Source organism: Lepidochelys olivacea (genome assembly GCF_965140295.1).
Source record: "Lepidochelys olivacea isolate rLepOli2 genome assembly, chromosome: 8".
NCBI lineage: Eukaryota > Metazoa > Chordata > Testudines > Cheloniidae > Lepidochelys > Lepidochelys olivacea.
This window is the reverse complement of record NC_140418.1, coordinates 106,024,680-106,036,845: the sequence shown is the minus strand read 5'-3', so window position 1 is coordinate 106,036,845 and position 12,166 is coordinate 106,024,680. Positions and strand designations below refer to the sequence as shown.

The 12,166-nt window shown below is 49.0% G+C and overlaps 1 protein-coding gene across 4 annotated transcripts in view; it reads left to right on the top strand.

Moving 5' to 3' along the window:
* Nucleotides 1–12,166, top strand: part of ARMH1 (armadillo like helical domain containing 1) — a 31,648-nt gene that overhangs the window by 14,246 nt on the left and 5,236 nt on the right. For 2 of the 4 annotated variants that reach the window (XM_084637137.1, XM_084637138.1), the window contains exons 7-12: nucleotides 5,871–5,993; nucleotides 7,628–7,700; nucleotides 8,822–8,951; nucleotides 9,686–9,763; nucleotides 11,623–11,740; nucleotides 12,099–12,137. In XM_084637137.1, the coding sequence (XP_084493263.1) occupies nucleotides 5,871–5,993; nucleotides 7,628–7,700; nucleotides 8,822–8,951; nucleotides 9,686–9,763; nucleotides 11,623–11,740; nucleotides 12,099–12,118 (542 nt within the window). In that variant the 3' untranslated portion in view covers nucleotides 12,119–12,137. Of the gene's footprint in view, nucleotides 1–5,870; nucleotides 5,994–7,627; nucleotides 7,701–8,288; nucleotides 8,466–8,821; nucleotides 8,952–9,685; nucleotides 9,764–11,622; nucleotides 11,741–12,098; nucleotides 12,138–12,166 lie in introns of those variants that run through there. The other 2 variants (XM_084637136.1, XM_084637139.1) reach the window with 2 other exon arrangements.

The following is a 12,166-nucleotide window of genomic DNA, read 5'->3' as shown; positions in this document are numbered from 1 at the left end:
GCCCATAATGCATTGCGCATTGTGACCTGCATCCCGACTCCCTGGTCCATGGAGTGGGTTTCCTCCCAGAGACCCTAGTTCCGAGGAGCAAACTCGCAGTTTAATTGGGCCAGAGCAATAGGCTGTAGAAACAGGGATTTGATAGGTTCGGTCACAGAGACCCCCTTGGGACTGGCACCTGATGTGCTGAAATTACCTCAGAGTCTGTTTTCCCTGCCAGCTTTGGACTCCAGAACCCTGCATTGTTAAGCCAGACATGCATACCTGCTGCAACACAGACCCTGGGTCTGGACCACACCCCCAAAGCTGCAGACTTTAGGTAACCTGCTGAGCAGTTTTCACTTATCTCCAGCACCCAATTTCCAATGGGATCCAAACCCCAAATAAATCAGTTTTACTCTGTATAAAGTTTATACAGGTTAAACTCATGAATTGTCCACCCTCTATGACACTGATAGAGAGAGATGCACAGCTGTTTGCTTCCCCCAGGTATTAATCACTTACTCTGGGTTTAATAAACAAAAGCAATTTTATTAAATATAAAAAGTAGGATTTAAGTTGTTTCAAGTAATAACAGACAGAAAAGTATGTCACCAAGCAAAATAAAGCAAAAACACACAAGTCTAAGCTGAATACATTAAAAAACTGATTACAGGTAATCGCTCACCCTCAGAGATGTTCCAGTAAGCTTCTTTCACAGATGAGACTCCTTGTCTGGGCCCCATCCTTTCCCCTGCTACAGTCTTTGTTAGTTCCAGCCGACATCTTTAGGTGGTAAGCAGGGGCTCTCATGACTGGCCCCTGGCGTCCTGTTCCACCCCCTTTTATAGCTTTGGCACCAGGCAGGAATCTTCCTGGGTCCCCAGCCCTCCTTCTAAATGGAAAAAGAAGAGATTTAAGATGGATTCCAGTACCATGTGACAGGGTCACAAGTCCTGAGAGACCCCAGCCTCCATCCTTCCTGGGCTGGCCCACCATACACAGGCAGGTTTGCAAGTAAACAGAGCCATTGACAGGTCACCGATTCTGAAGCACCCTTAATGGCTTCTACTTAATATATTCACATCGGTGATACATGTTCATATCTTACTCTAACTCCAGATATAGAAATAATCTGTGCTGCGACAATGCTGCCTGTGGGAGCCTGCTGAGGTCACTCAATCAGGGTGCACTGCAAACAGAACAGGGCAGACAAACCCCAGACACTAGTGGATATTCCAATACTTAGCTTTACCCAGCCAGCCCAAAACAGCTTCTACAGCACCTCCCTGGGTACTCAGACTTCCAAACACAGCTCCCTTAAAGTACCCAGCCTCAGGCCTCCATCCAGACACACGTCAAACATATGGTGATAAATTCTGAAAACCTTATTTCATCATATAAAAGAAAAGGTTCTCCTGACCCCAAAGGACCAAGTCCCAGATCCAGGTCAAATAACCTGGATCTTACCCCAAATACAGGCTTATAGTCTATTCTTATTAACTAAACTAAAATGTATTAAAAAAGAAAAGAGTGTTAGTTAAAAGATCGGTTTCAGAGTAACAGCCGTGTTAGTCTGTATTCGCAAAAAGAAAAGGAGTACTTGAGGCACCTTAGAGACTAACAGTATGCATCCGATGAAGTGAGCTGTAGCTCACGAAAGCTTATGCTCAAATAAATTGGTTAGTCTCTAAGGTGCCACAAGTCCTCCTTTTCTTTTTGGTTAAAAGATCAATATACATAGAGACTTGAATTCAATTCTTGAGGTTCAAATACCTAGCAGAGATGAGCTTGTAGTTGCCAAAAGTCCTTTTGGCAATAGTCCATAGGTTATAGCCCAATATCCATATTCAGGGTGACTCTAGTCAGAGACTGGGGATCTCAATCCTTGTGGCTTAGGGTTTCCCCTTCTTGAAGCCAAAAGCAGATCTGAGATGAAGAAGGATCATATCCCAAGGTCTTTATACATTTCCAGCAGCCTTTTGGTCTGAGAAAACAATCAGCTTCACTTTCCTTCTCCCAAACATCATGGCAATTAGCACAAGGTAATTTATCCATTGATCAGTTCAGATACAGGTTACCCCAACCTTCAAAGAGACAACAATACTATTTTAGTCAAGTGTCTTCCTAAATGTTAATATTCCTTTTTTGATCTTTGAATCAAAGCTATAGCCATAGACAAGACTTGTTTGCTGACATCACAAGACCTGAACAAACATCTCCCCTTCTCTCTCTAACAATGCAGACTTGCATTTCAAAGCGCTGTTCATTTACATCTCTTCCTAACCGGTCTCTAAAGTTCGGTCATGGGTCAGGTCAGTCTGTGAGTTAATTAACTCTTTTGGCCCTGTCACCTTTCAATGAGATATTATATTACACTAATAACATCACACATACAAACAAATAGTATGAACACAGTCAGTAGAGTGCAAGCTTTCTAATATCACCATACAAGGAGTATTTAGTGTAAAGCATATTCTAGTTATGTCATATTCATAAGCATATTTCTATAAAGCATATGGAGTGCAACATCACAAGGGGGTTTAGCCTTTCATCAGTATAGTCACAGTGATGTAATAAAGTGATGGTCTTGCCCTGGCAGCACTTCTGCAGAGCTGAAGGTATGCTTTGGTTTCTCTTCAGATTGTATAAATCTTTCACCTTTTACTAAAGATCTCCATGGAAAGGAATATTTATGAGTTTTTACCCAATTTTTTGAGGCTTCAATTCAATGAAGCTACTTGATGTTGTGAAAAAAGCAGGAAAGGAATTAATTGTTTGTGTTACTGTGATGGGGTTAGAACTCACCACCACTAGCACCTCCCACTGGTTCCTCCAGGAATTAGCTCTGTCCAGTCATGGAGCACCTTTTCCACATGGTGCCTTCCTTGCCCCTTGTCTGCTCTGCTGCTTTGGGGACCCTCATTGCTTCCCTGCTCAGCAGCGTCCTCTTCAGGACACTGCCCTCCAGCAGTGCCCACTGCTCCAGTCTCACCCCCTTCCAGGGGTTTGGAGTTATCAGCAGTCCACAATTTGCACCTGTTGTAGGGGCCAGCTGCAGCCTCTAAGTCTAGCCCCTTATCGCAGGGCCCAGCCACAGCCTGGATCGGGCCACACTCCTCTTCAGCCCAGTGCAGCACAAGGGGAAGGGGGGGCCCACCCACTACTCTGGGTCCCAACCCAGGGACCCTCTAGCAGGAGCCTCTCTGCTCTCCTTCTCTCCTCTTGCCCTGCTATTGTCCCTGGGACACTTCCCCTTCAGCCCTATGGACCTGCCTGGCCTAGGCCAGCAGCCTGCGGTTTTCCTTGGCCGGAGCTCCCCAGCACTGCTCTGTCCAAGGTGCTACCTTCCAGCAGAGGCACCTATCCTCCTCCTTTGACCACCAGGGAGAGACTCCTTATGCCCTTCCTGGGCAGCCTTTATATATGGCTAAGTCTGGCTCTGATTGGCTGTCTCTAATGCAGCCTCTGATTGGCCCCCACCTGCACCACCTCCCTGGCCTGCTGAAGCCCCATCTAGGATAGGAGTGGGGCAGCCACCCCACTACAGTTACATACAAATAAATTTATGTTTTTATTTTAAAAATGTTCTTCTTTATGATTTTTTTTTTTTAGAGGAAAATGTTACTTGCTTTTTGTATTGAACAGATTCAACTGTGTAAAATACATTTAAAGTCAATATATTATTGAGGTTCTTTTTAAGCAACAGCTCATCTACTTGCCTAGTGGAGCAGCTTTGTGAAGGCCCAGAGTTACTCCATTTCTCTTTTACTCCTGGGGGAATTCTGCACTACTGCGTGCATGCATAATTAATGAACCCCACATATTTTTAAACTTTTTGCTCAGAAAAAGCTTCTGCCAAAATGTTGCTGCAGTTCTGCCTTTTGCCCACCAGAGGGTGCTGTGGTGATCGAACAAAGCAGCAGCTCCCAGCCAGCTAAGAGAAAGCCAGACTTCTTCACAGCACCTGTCAGGCCAGGTCAGGAGACAGGGGCTATGCGGAGACAGACAACATCTGTCTGGGGTGCTCGGGGAGTCAGATGGGCTTACAAGGGCTAGTGGGGGAAGACAGACTGGGACAAGGGCTGAATGGGAGTGGAGGCACAGGGTCACAGAGGGGAGGGAGGTGCAGGGCCACATGGTGATGGGGAGGGGGTGCAGAGCTACATAGGGACAGGGGGTGGCTGGGTGGGGGCACAGACACATGGGGCAGGGGGAGGAGGCTCAGGGACACAGGAACAGAGGACTGGCCGGGTGGAGGCACAGACACACATGAGGACAGGGGGAGGGGAGACAGAGATACATAGGGACAGGGGAGTGGCTGGATGGGGGCACAGAGACACAGGGGGATAGGGGAAGGGGGTACAGAGCCACAAAGGGACAGGAGGAGAGGGGGCAGGGCCACATGGGGATAAGGGGAGTGGGTGCCTGAATGGGGGTGGAGGGACACATGTGGACAGGGGGTGCAAGGACACAGGATGGGGATATATGCAACTTCTAAAGAATTAGGTTTTTTCTTCCCCCATAGAAAAAACAATTGCACTTAAACTTTCAATGGCTTATGAAAACAAAGCATTTGACTCATAGCTTTTATGAATTATTTTATAGACATCAAATAAAAATGGTATCTACTTTTTCCACAAAAATTAGACTTATTCACAGAACAATTAAAAAAATTGCATGTAAACTCAGAAAAGCTTATTGCCACAGAAATTTTTAGTAAAATGCAAAAGATTTATTCCCTCTGAGGAGAAAAAAATCCTGAATATAAAAGTAGGATGACTTTTGGAGGGGAACTGTGGGTTTTCACAAATCTTCTCATTTTTGAGCTCTGTATTCTGTGCAGGCCAATCCTCATAAATGAAGTTGAACAGAAATTAGCACGTCTTTCCACAGTCACTGAAATGCTCAAAGAAAGGCTTTTCAATGTGCAATGCATCATGGGTATGCAAATGAGCTGGTGCTCCCAGAGCCCTGCTCCCAGACCAGCCCCAGCTTCTCCCTTCTGCTATGAGCTGAGCTGAGACGTGCTGGTGGGGAGCTGCTTCTGGCCTCTCGGCAGCTGCCCTGGGGATGGTTGGCTCTGCTGCCCGGCTGTTGGAGGCATCAGAGCAGGTGGCTGCAAGCTGAGGGGGGCATTGAGTGTGGTGCCTGCATCTTTACTATGTTACTGGGTAAAGGTTTCATGTTTGCACTAATCCTGGAGCTTGATGACTCTCTGAGGTGCTCCGGAGTCCTGATTCTGCCCCCTGCAGATGGAGGGTCTGGGAGTTCCCAGCAGGTGCCATTGCATCCGCGTGCCAGCACTTTCCAAATTTCCAACATTCCCAGACTGAAACTCCTGAAAGGTGTGTGGGGAAGCTGCTCCAGCAAAGGGGCTGCTCCTGCCCCTTCCACCTGGAGCCTGCAGTGGGCCAGCGCTGCTCTCCATGGTGCACATGTGTAAAGTTAATGTAACCCTCACATGTCCAGTACGTCAGCACCCTCCCACTATGCCCCAGAGAGTTCCATGCAATACAGAGGTCCATGTCTTAATAGAAAGCCAGCCATGTTTTGGCTGGACTTTTTGCCATCCACATACACTTGCTGGCCAGCCCATGGGGTAATAATGTCACCTGGGATCTACAAGCCCTGGAGAACATGGTTCTGCTCTCAGATGCGCAGAGCATATCTTGGCCTCCTGTTCTGTTTCCGAGCAGCTTCCAGAAGGGAACAGCACAGAATCCAGCCCTAGTCAAGGAGGTTTACTTTAAACAGGCAGAAGGAAAATGCAGCTCTTTCCGGAGCCAGCGTTCAAACCATTGTCTCTGATGTTTCACCTGGTGCTGGGATTGCTGTGCAGCCTTGTTAGAGCACCAGGGTGGCACTTTGGCCTCTTTTCTTGTCTCTAGCCATTCAGCTGATAAAGGATCTCATGGCCTATGAAGTCCGGCCAGTGCTGCTGAAGGGTCTGGTTGAATTACTTATATCACCGGGGAAAGAGACTGCTAAAGTGAAAGGCAAAGCCCTGGAAGGTAAGCGGTCACAACAGGTTCCCTTCATGTCTGCTTGGAGGCTGCAGAATGCTGCAACGTGGGTTGCTCTTGCTCTGCTTGCTCAGGTGATTCACCAGCCACTAATGGGCAACTTTGGTACTTTAGTCTCCTTGGGTGTGACCCAGGGGTTCACAAACTGGGGGTCGTGACCCCTCGGGGGCCACGAGGTTATTACCTGGGGGGTCACGAGCTGTCAGCCTCCACCCCAAACCCCGGTTCACCTCCAGCATTTTTAACAGTGTTAAATATAAAAAAAGTGTTTTTAATTTATAAGCGAGGTGGCACTCCACGGCTTGCTGTGTGAAAGGGGTCACCAGGACAAATGTTTGAGAGCCCCTGGTCTAACCGGCTCTCGCTAATCCATCCCTGCGCTACCTTGGCAGAGGTCAGAGGCTGCAGCCAACCGCCTGGCTGATCTGAGATGGTGTCGGCTAGTCAGAAGAGGAGATGCAGAAGTCTCTTCCTAGTGGGCATGGTACTCACTGCAGTGGGCCTGAGTGCTCCTCTTGCAGCCTGGACCCCCTCTCCAGAGAGCAGTGAGGTCACCTGCAATGGAAGGCGACGGGGGGAAGGGGAGGGGACAACTGGCTGGGTCCTGCTGGGAGGCTGATGCCCACCGCCACAGGAAACATAGCAAAGGGCTAGGCGCCCACATCCCCTTCCTAGCAGGACCTAGAAACCATGTGTCCCTTAAGCTCTGCCTTGCAAGAGGCCAAAGTAGAAGGGAATCTCCCTTTCTCCTCCCCACTTCATCAGAGCAGCTGAACTCCATGGGTAGGTTGGTGCAGTCTCAGGAAGTGGGGTGTCCTTCCTGGGATTGCGGCCGCCCTCTCTTTTCCCTTCCCCTTTCCTGCAACAAGGTGAGAGGAGATGGCAGGCAGGGCCCCATGGCAGTGGAGGCTGGCACTGCACTCTCCATGCCTTCATATCCCCTGCTCCCGTCCCCATTGCAGCTGTACAGACATACCTCCACATGTGGCTGTCACTGTCAGCGCTTCCTCTGATGCTGCTTCCTCTGATGCAGGCTCCTGAGTCCTGTTTTCCAGTGACCCTCTGGCGAGTTGCAGAGTTCAGCTTTGTCTGTTTTGGGTAATGGAAACTGCCAGGCAACTGCAAACATCCAGCTTGTTGGAGCCCTCAGAGCAGGAATGGGAATTTTGATGCTATTTGTGAACTGAGTGGATTTGTTCAGTTAATGCAGCCAAATTAATGGAGAGCAGGGGATGCGGCGCTGTCTTTCAGAGGAGATCTTAAACTCAATTCCCTTCTGCATGTGGCCAGAGGAAATTAAAGATCCCAGGACACCTTTTCAAGAGTCAGGGAAACCTTGGTTTCTGACCCACATCCTGTCTCAGTGAAACAGACTGTAATGTCCCAGAATGTTTGAGTCGCTGCATTAGCCTGGCACAGTCGCTGAGCAGTGAGAGCTCATTGTGAAGCCCTGAGCTACAGTACATTTGTAGGTAGATTCCCTTAGGGATGTTGCTCTAATCTCACAAATCCTCTTTTCTTCAGGTACTACTGGTCTAATTCCCCAGGTTATTACTAAAGCTTTATGGCAGAAGTATGGCTCTAGCCGTAGTTTTCATCCTGTCTAATGTTCCCCCATTCAGACCCAGCCACACTCCATCTTCCTGAGCCCTTGTCGGTGTATATACAGCAAGCCGCTGCAGCAAAAGCTATCGGGTAAGAAAATTCAGAGCAAAATACAAAGGGAGATTTATACAGGATTTAGAGAAGCTGCTTCCTTTATGGAGAAAAGGCCAGTCGTTATTCTTCATAGGGAATCTTTAGCCCTCTGCCATTGCTGTCTGAGTATATCCCTGTGGCTCTGTAACTCCTCCATATAGACTTCGGGGGCTTTCATCCATTCACAAAAGTGCTCAGGAGCTTAGAGAGAAGCACTTCTGCTTGGGTACCAAAATCCAGATCCTCCCCTGTTACTAACACCACCTGAAATTATTCAAAGCTTTTATTATAGGTGAAGAAATATAATATCAACCTTTACTCTGGCCATTAATACAGAGTCAGAATGTTCCCTCTGTTTCCAGGCCAGCATAGAGAGGGACAGTGTTAGCACCTTGCCACATAGCTGGACCAAACCATGCTATGTAACAGTACAGAGCCTGTTGTGTTCTCAAGGAAGCAGAGAGTCTCTTGTAGTGAAATGCGTCTACTTAACAATTTTACATCAACAGCAGAGTGCATGAAATCAAATTCAGTGTCTGACCCAGTGAATCCCTAAACTCTGGCTGTCTCCATGCTTCTCTGTAGCTCACTTCCTGTTCGATATCTGCAAAGTCCACAAGATGGTCCTATGCCAAATTTCTCCCTTGAAAAGCAGAAGATGATGCAAAACACCGGCCATGTTGCTTTCTCCAGTGATGTGCTCAATAATAAAATAATATAATTTATTCTTCCACCCTGGATTCTATGGGGTAACGTGGTGGATTTGCTAGGATTTAATATGTAAATCAGGTGTTTTTATTGTCAATCATTAAAAGAAATGTAAATCTCCTAACATAGATATTAAATTGTTCACATGTAACCATGGGCTTCCTCTTCAGTTTAAGAATAGCATGCGTCCTTGTTCATTGGTGTTAGTCATTTGTGAGTGACCGTGGAAAGATGGAGGCATCACTTTGCACTTGGATCAGCACCACACCTAAGGCAACAGGACTAGAATCTGTCCCTCCAAATTGCTAGCTGTGGCTCTTTCATTTCATTCCCAGAAAGCTCCTGTTCTTGACGGATTCTTCTCTCATGCGAAAGAGCCTTGGAGCCTGACTGTGCTGATTTCCTTGCAGCATTCTAGCCAAGGACTCCACCAAACTGGCCGAAGAGATGATCCAGCTGAGAGTGGTGCACGGCCTTATGTGTGCTATGGGGAATGAGAATCATACCACCTGCCAGAGACAGGCCAGCATCGCTCTAGAGGTGAGTGTCTCTGTGTGGGGCGATGGGAATTTTAATGTGGATTCCTCCCGCTAAGCTCCTGAGCAGTGGGAGTTACTCGGATAGAGGGGATCATTCACGCGGGCAAAGCTGGAGAAAAAGGGCATTGATGATACAGCAGCGTGCCCACAGTTTCTGTGTCACCTCTGCTATTAGTGCTTGAGGACGAGCTTGTCCCTTCCCAGCCCCACTTCTCCTTCTGCCTAACAATCATGATTCCCAGGCGCAAAACCCTCACTCAGGCGGAGTTAAGGGCAGTAAATAAATGAGAAGAAACTGTCATGGAATGGGTTGCAGTTTTGAATAACACAAAATCAGGAAATTCAACATAAAGGCCGTGCTTCAAACCCAACCCAAAGCCTGCAACCGAGAGAAATCCAGCGTCAGGGTCCTCCATTCCGGCCCACAGGGGAGGCCGGCTCTAAAGCCCAGTGGTGCGACGGTTAACTATACCCCTGCCGGTCACAGTAGCTGAAATACCCAGCTGCTCTAGCAATATGGTTGGGCTTGGGTGGAGTACTAACCCTTCCCCACCTGTTTAACCCTGGCCTCCAGCGGCGTGGGCGCTCAAAGTGAACAGCAGAATGGGGGCAACGGAAGGATAAATCCCAGGTGGGAAGGAGCACTTTAACATCCTGTGCGGGTGCTGCTTTTCAATGGAGCCAGACACCACCCCCACCCCTCCTTTTGCACTTATTGGGAGTGTTTTGTTGCAGTATTTTGTCCGGACATTTCCCATTGTGGAGGAACATGTGAGGAAGGCAACAGGAGAGAGACTGTTCCAGCTTTTTATGGTAAATGGGCTTCTCTAACTGCCAGGGCTTGTTACTGGTATGGAACCTGGGTCCATTTTACAGGGATAATGGAGACTGGGTTTCATTCCTCTAAAACCACAGTGCAGCTCCAGTTCCTGATCAGACTCCGGAAACCACTGGGGTCAGATCACAATGTCCTCAGTTAAATGAATTTATTTGGTTTAGGTTCAACACCCCCAAAGACTTCACTCCATGCCGTGAATATCAATGTACACTTGCACTATCCCCCTGTACTAATGAGGTAGAACAATTGGTGCAAATCAGAGCAGGGCCTGAGCTCTGAAGTCTGGGGCGAGCGGCTGGTTCTTTTCTGACTTGGGGCCCGTCTTTAGTGTAAATGGAGTAACACTGAGGGACATGTCTGGACTCAGATTTGCGTGGTGATGTTGGAAAAGTGGTGAGACATGCAGGGCTAGCAGTGTCCCAGAATGAGGAGATAGGCATGAGCCCCTGTCTGAATCTGAGCTCTCCTGCCTGGAGGTACCTCAGGACTGAACACCATGTAAATCAATGGAAGCCCTAGCACATGGACCCTTTAAACCTGAGCAGGACAAAGCCATAGGAAATGTCCTGCAGGCAACATTCCTGGGCCGTGCTGGACTCAATGGGGCCTAATAAGACTTTCCCAGTTCCCTTTTAGGGGAAGCGTTAGATGGCAAACTCAGCTGGCATAAGGAGAGACAGCTGGTTCCGTTTACTTCAATAGGGCCGTGCTGACTTACCCCAGCTGGGCATCTGGCTCTGTAAGTTTGATTGCACAGTGCTCAAAGCCCAGGCCCATCCTCAGGAGGGTATGGAGGGAAGAGAGTCTGGGACTGATATGTACCTCTCATGCATGGCTGTCGAGCTTCGTCTTCCTTTGCTTGACTGAGTGCCAGGGGAGAGCGCGAACGCAGTCCCCCACTACCACAAATTATGCAGTCGAGTTTCCCGCATTTGCGGAAATCGCAGGGGTCAGCACACCCGCAGTGCAATGGATGAGCCTCGCCCTGGGAAAACCACCTTCGTGATCATGGTGTCTCCCCTGCAGCACAGGTTACATCCTGATTAGTGGGTCTGCCCTGACAGCCAACCGCTCACCAGGGAATTAGCCCTTAAGCTGTTGTAATGTGGACAGCCTCTGCCTTGCAGCAGTGGAGAGCTAAGTTCCCTCTAAGCTGTGGCCACACAGATGCATAGTGGGGAGAGGCGCCCCAGCCACGGAGCTGCCATGGTTGGGGAGAGACACCACTCCCCCAGGCCCGGGCTGCTGCGGCAAGAGGGCTAGGGGGAGTCCTCTCTCCCCGCCGCAGGCCCATGGCATCCCACACCCCAAACCCCTCATGCCTGGCCCCACCCCAGAGCTCGCACCCCCAGCCAGAGCCCTCACTCCCCTGCAACTCCACCCTCTGCCCCAGCCCTGAGCCCCCTCCCACACTCCAAACCCCTCAGCCCCACCCCCACCCCCTCCATATTGGTGCACATAACAAAATTCATTCCTCACAGGGATGTAAAAATTAGAGGGAACATTGAGAGCAGGAGTCATTTACCAGGGAGCGCTAAGACTATCCAACACACACTCCCAGTCCTTTCGCTGAGAACATTTTAAAGCTTGGTTTCTCTGCTCAGGAATCAGTCACAGCAACCAGCCCCCAGGCTATACTCAGTGCAATGATGGGTGGAGACCAGCAAAAGAAAACTTTGCCAGGACTCCCACTGACTTGTCATTTCCAGGACTGCCCAGTTGAGGGGGCTTGTCAGGAATCTTCCTCCTTCTCTAGCTAGCCCTTCTTGTGCCCTTGATGACTCCAAGTCCCTGTAAGCTGCTAACCTCCTTCCTTTTTTGCTGGTTCTCCTAGAGAGATGCCAAGACCTTGTACATGAACATGGATGCAGTACAGGTTGATATTCTAGCATCAAATAAAGTGAACATCCCAGGAAGTTTATCAAGCCCAGAAAGGATGCCGCACATGGAAGGTGTGTAGGGGTCATGAAAAGGCTGACTCAGAGACTCTGAGATACCAGGGCCCAATTCGTCTCTCGTGTACACAAGTGTAAATCAAGAGTCAGCCCTTCTAAGTCAGTGGGGATACCCTAGTGTAAGGGAGAGGAAAACAGAGCTTCAGATGGGTTTGGGGGGCAGCCCAGAGAGCAAGAGGCCAGAGCAGGGGGTGAATCCCAGGTCTCCTGCAAGGAGCTGAGGTGCTGTCCCTCGTAAGAGTCTGGATGCTGGAGAGTTCCCCCCACAAACCTGCCTAGCATTAACACCACGGCAGCCAGCGCTCCTTGGCATCACTGCCCCTCTGTGATTCATGGTTCTCCTTTGTTCTTTCAGAGGAAGGAAGCACAGAATGAAAACACCAAACAGAATGAGGTCAGCTCCTCTGGCCCGCCTCTCTTCCC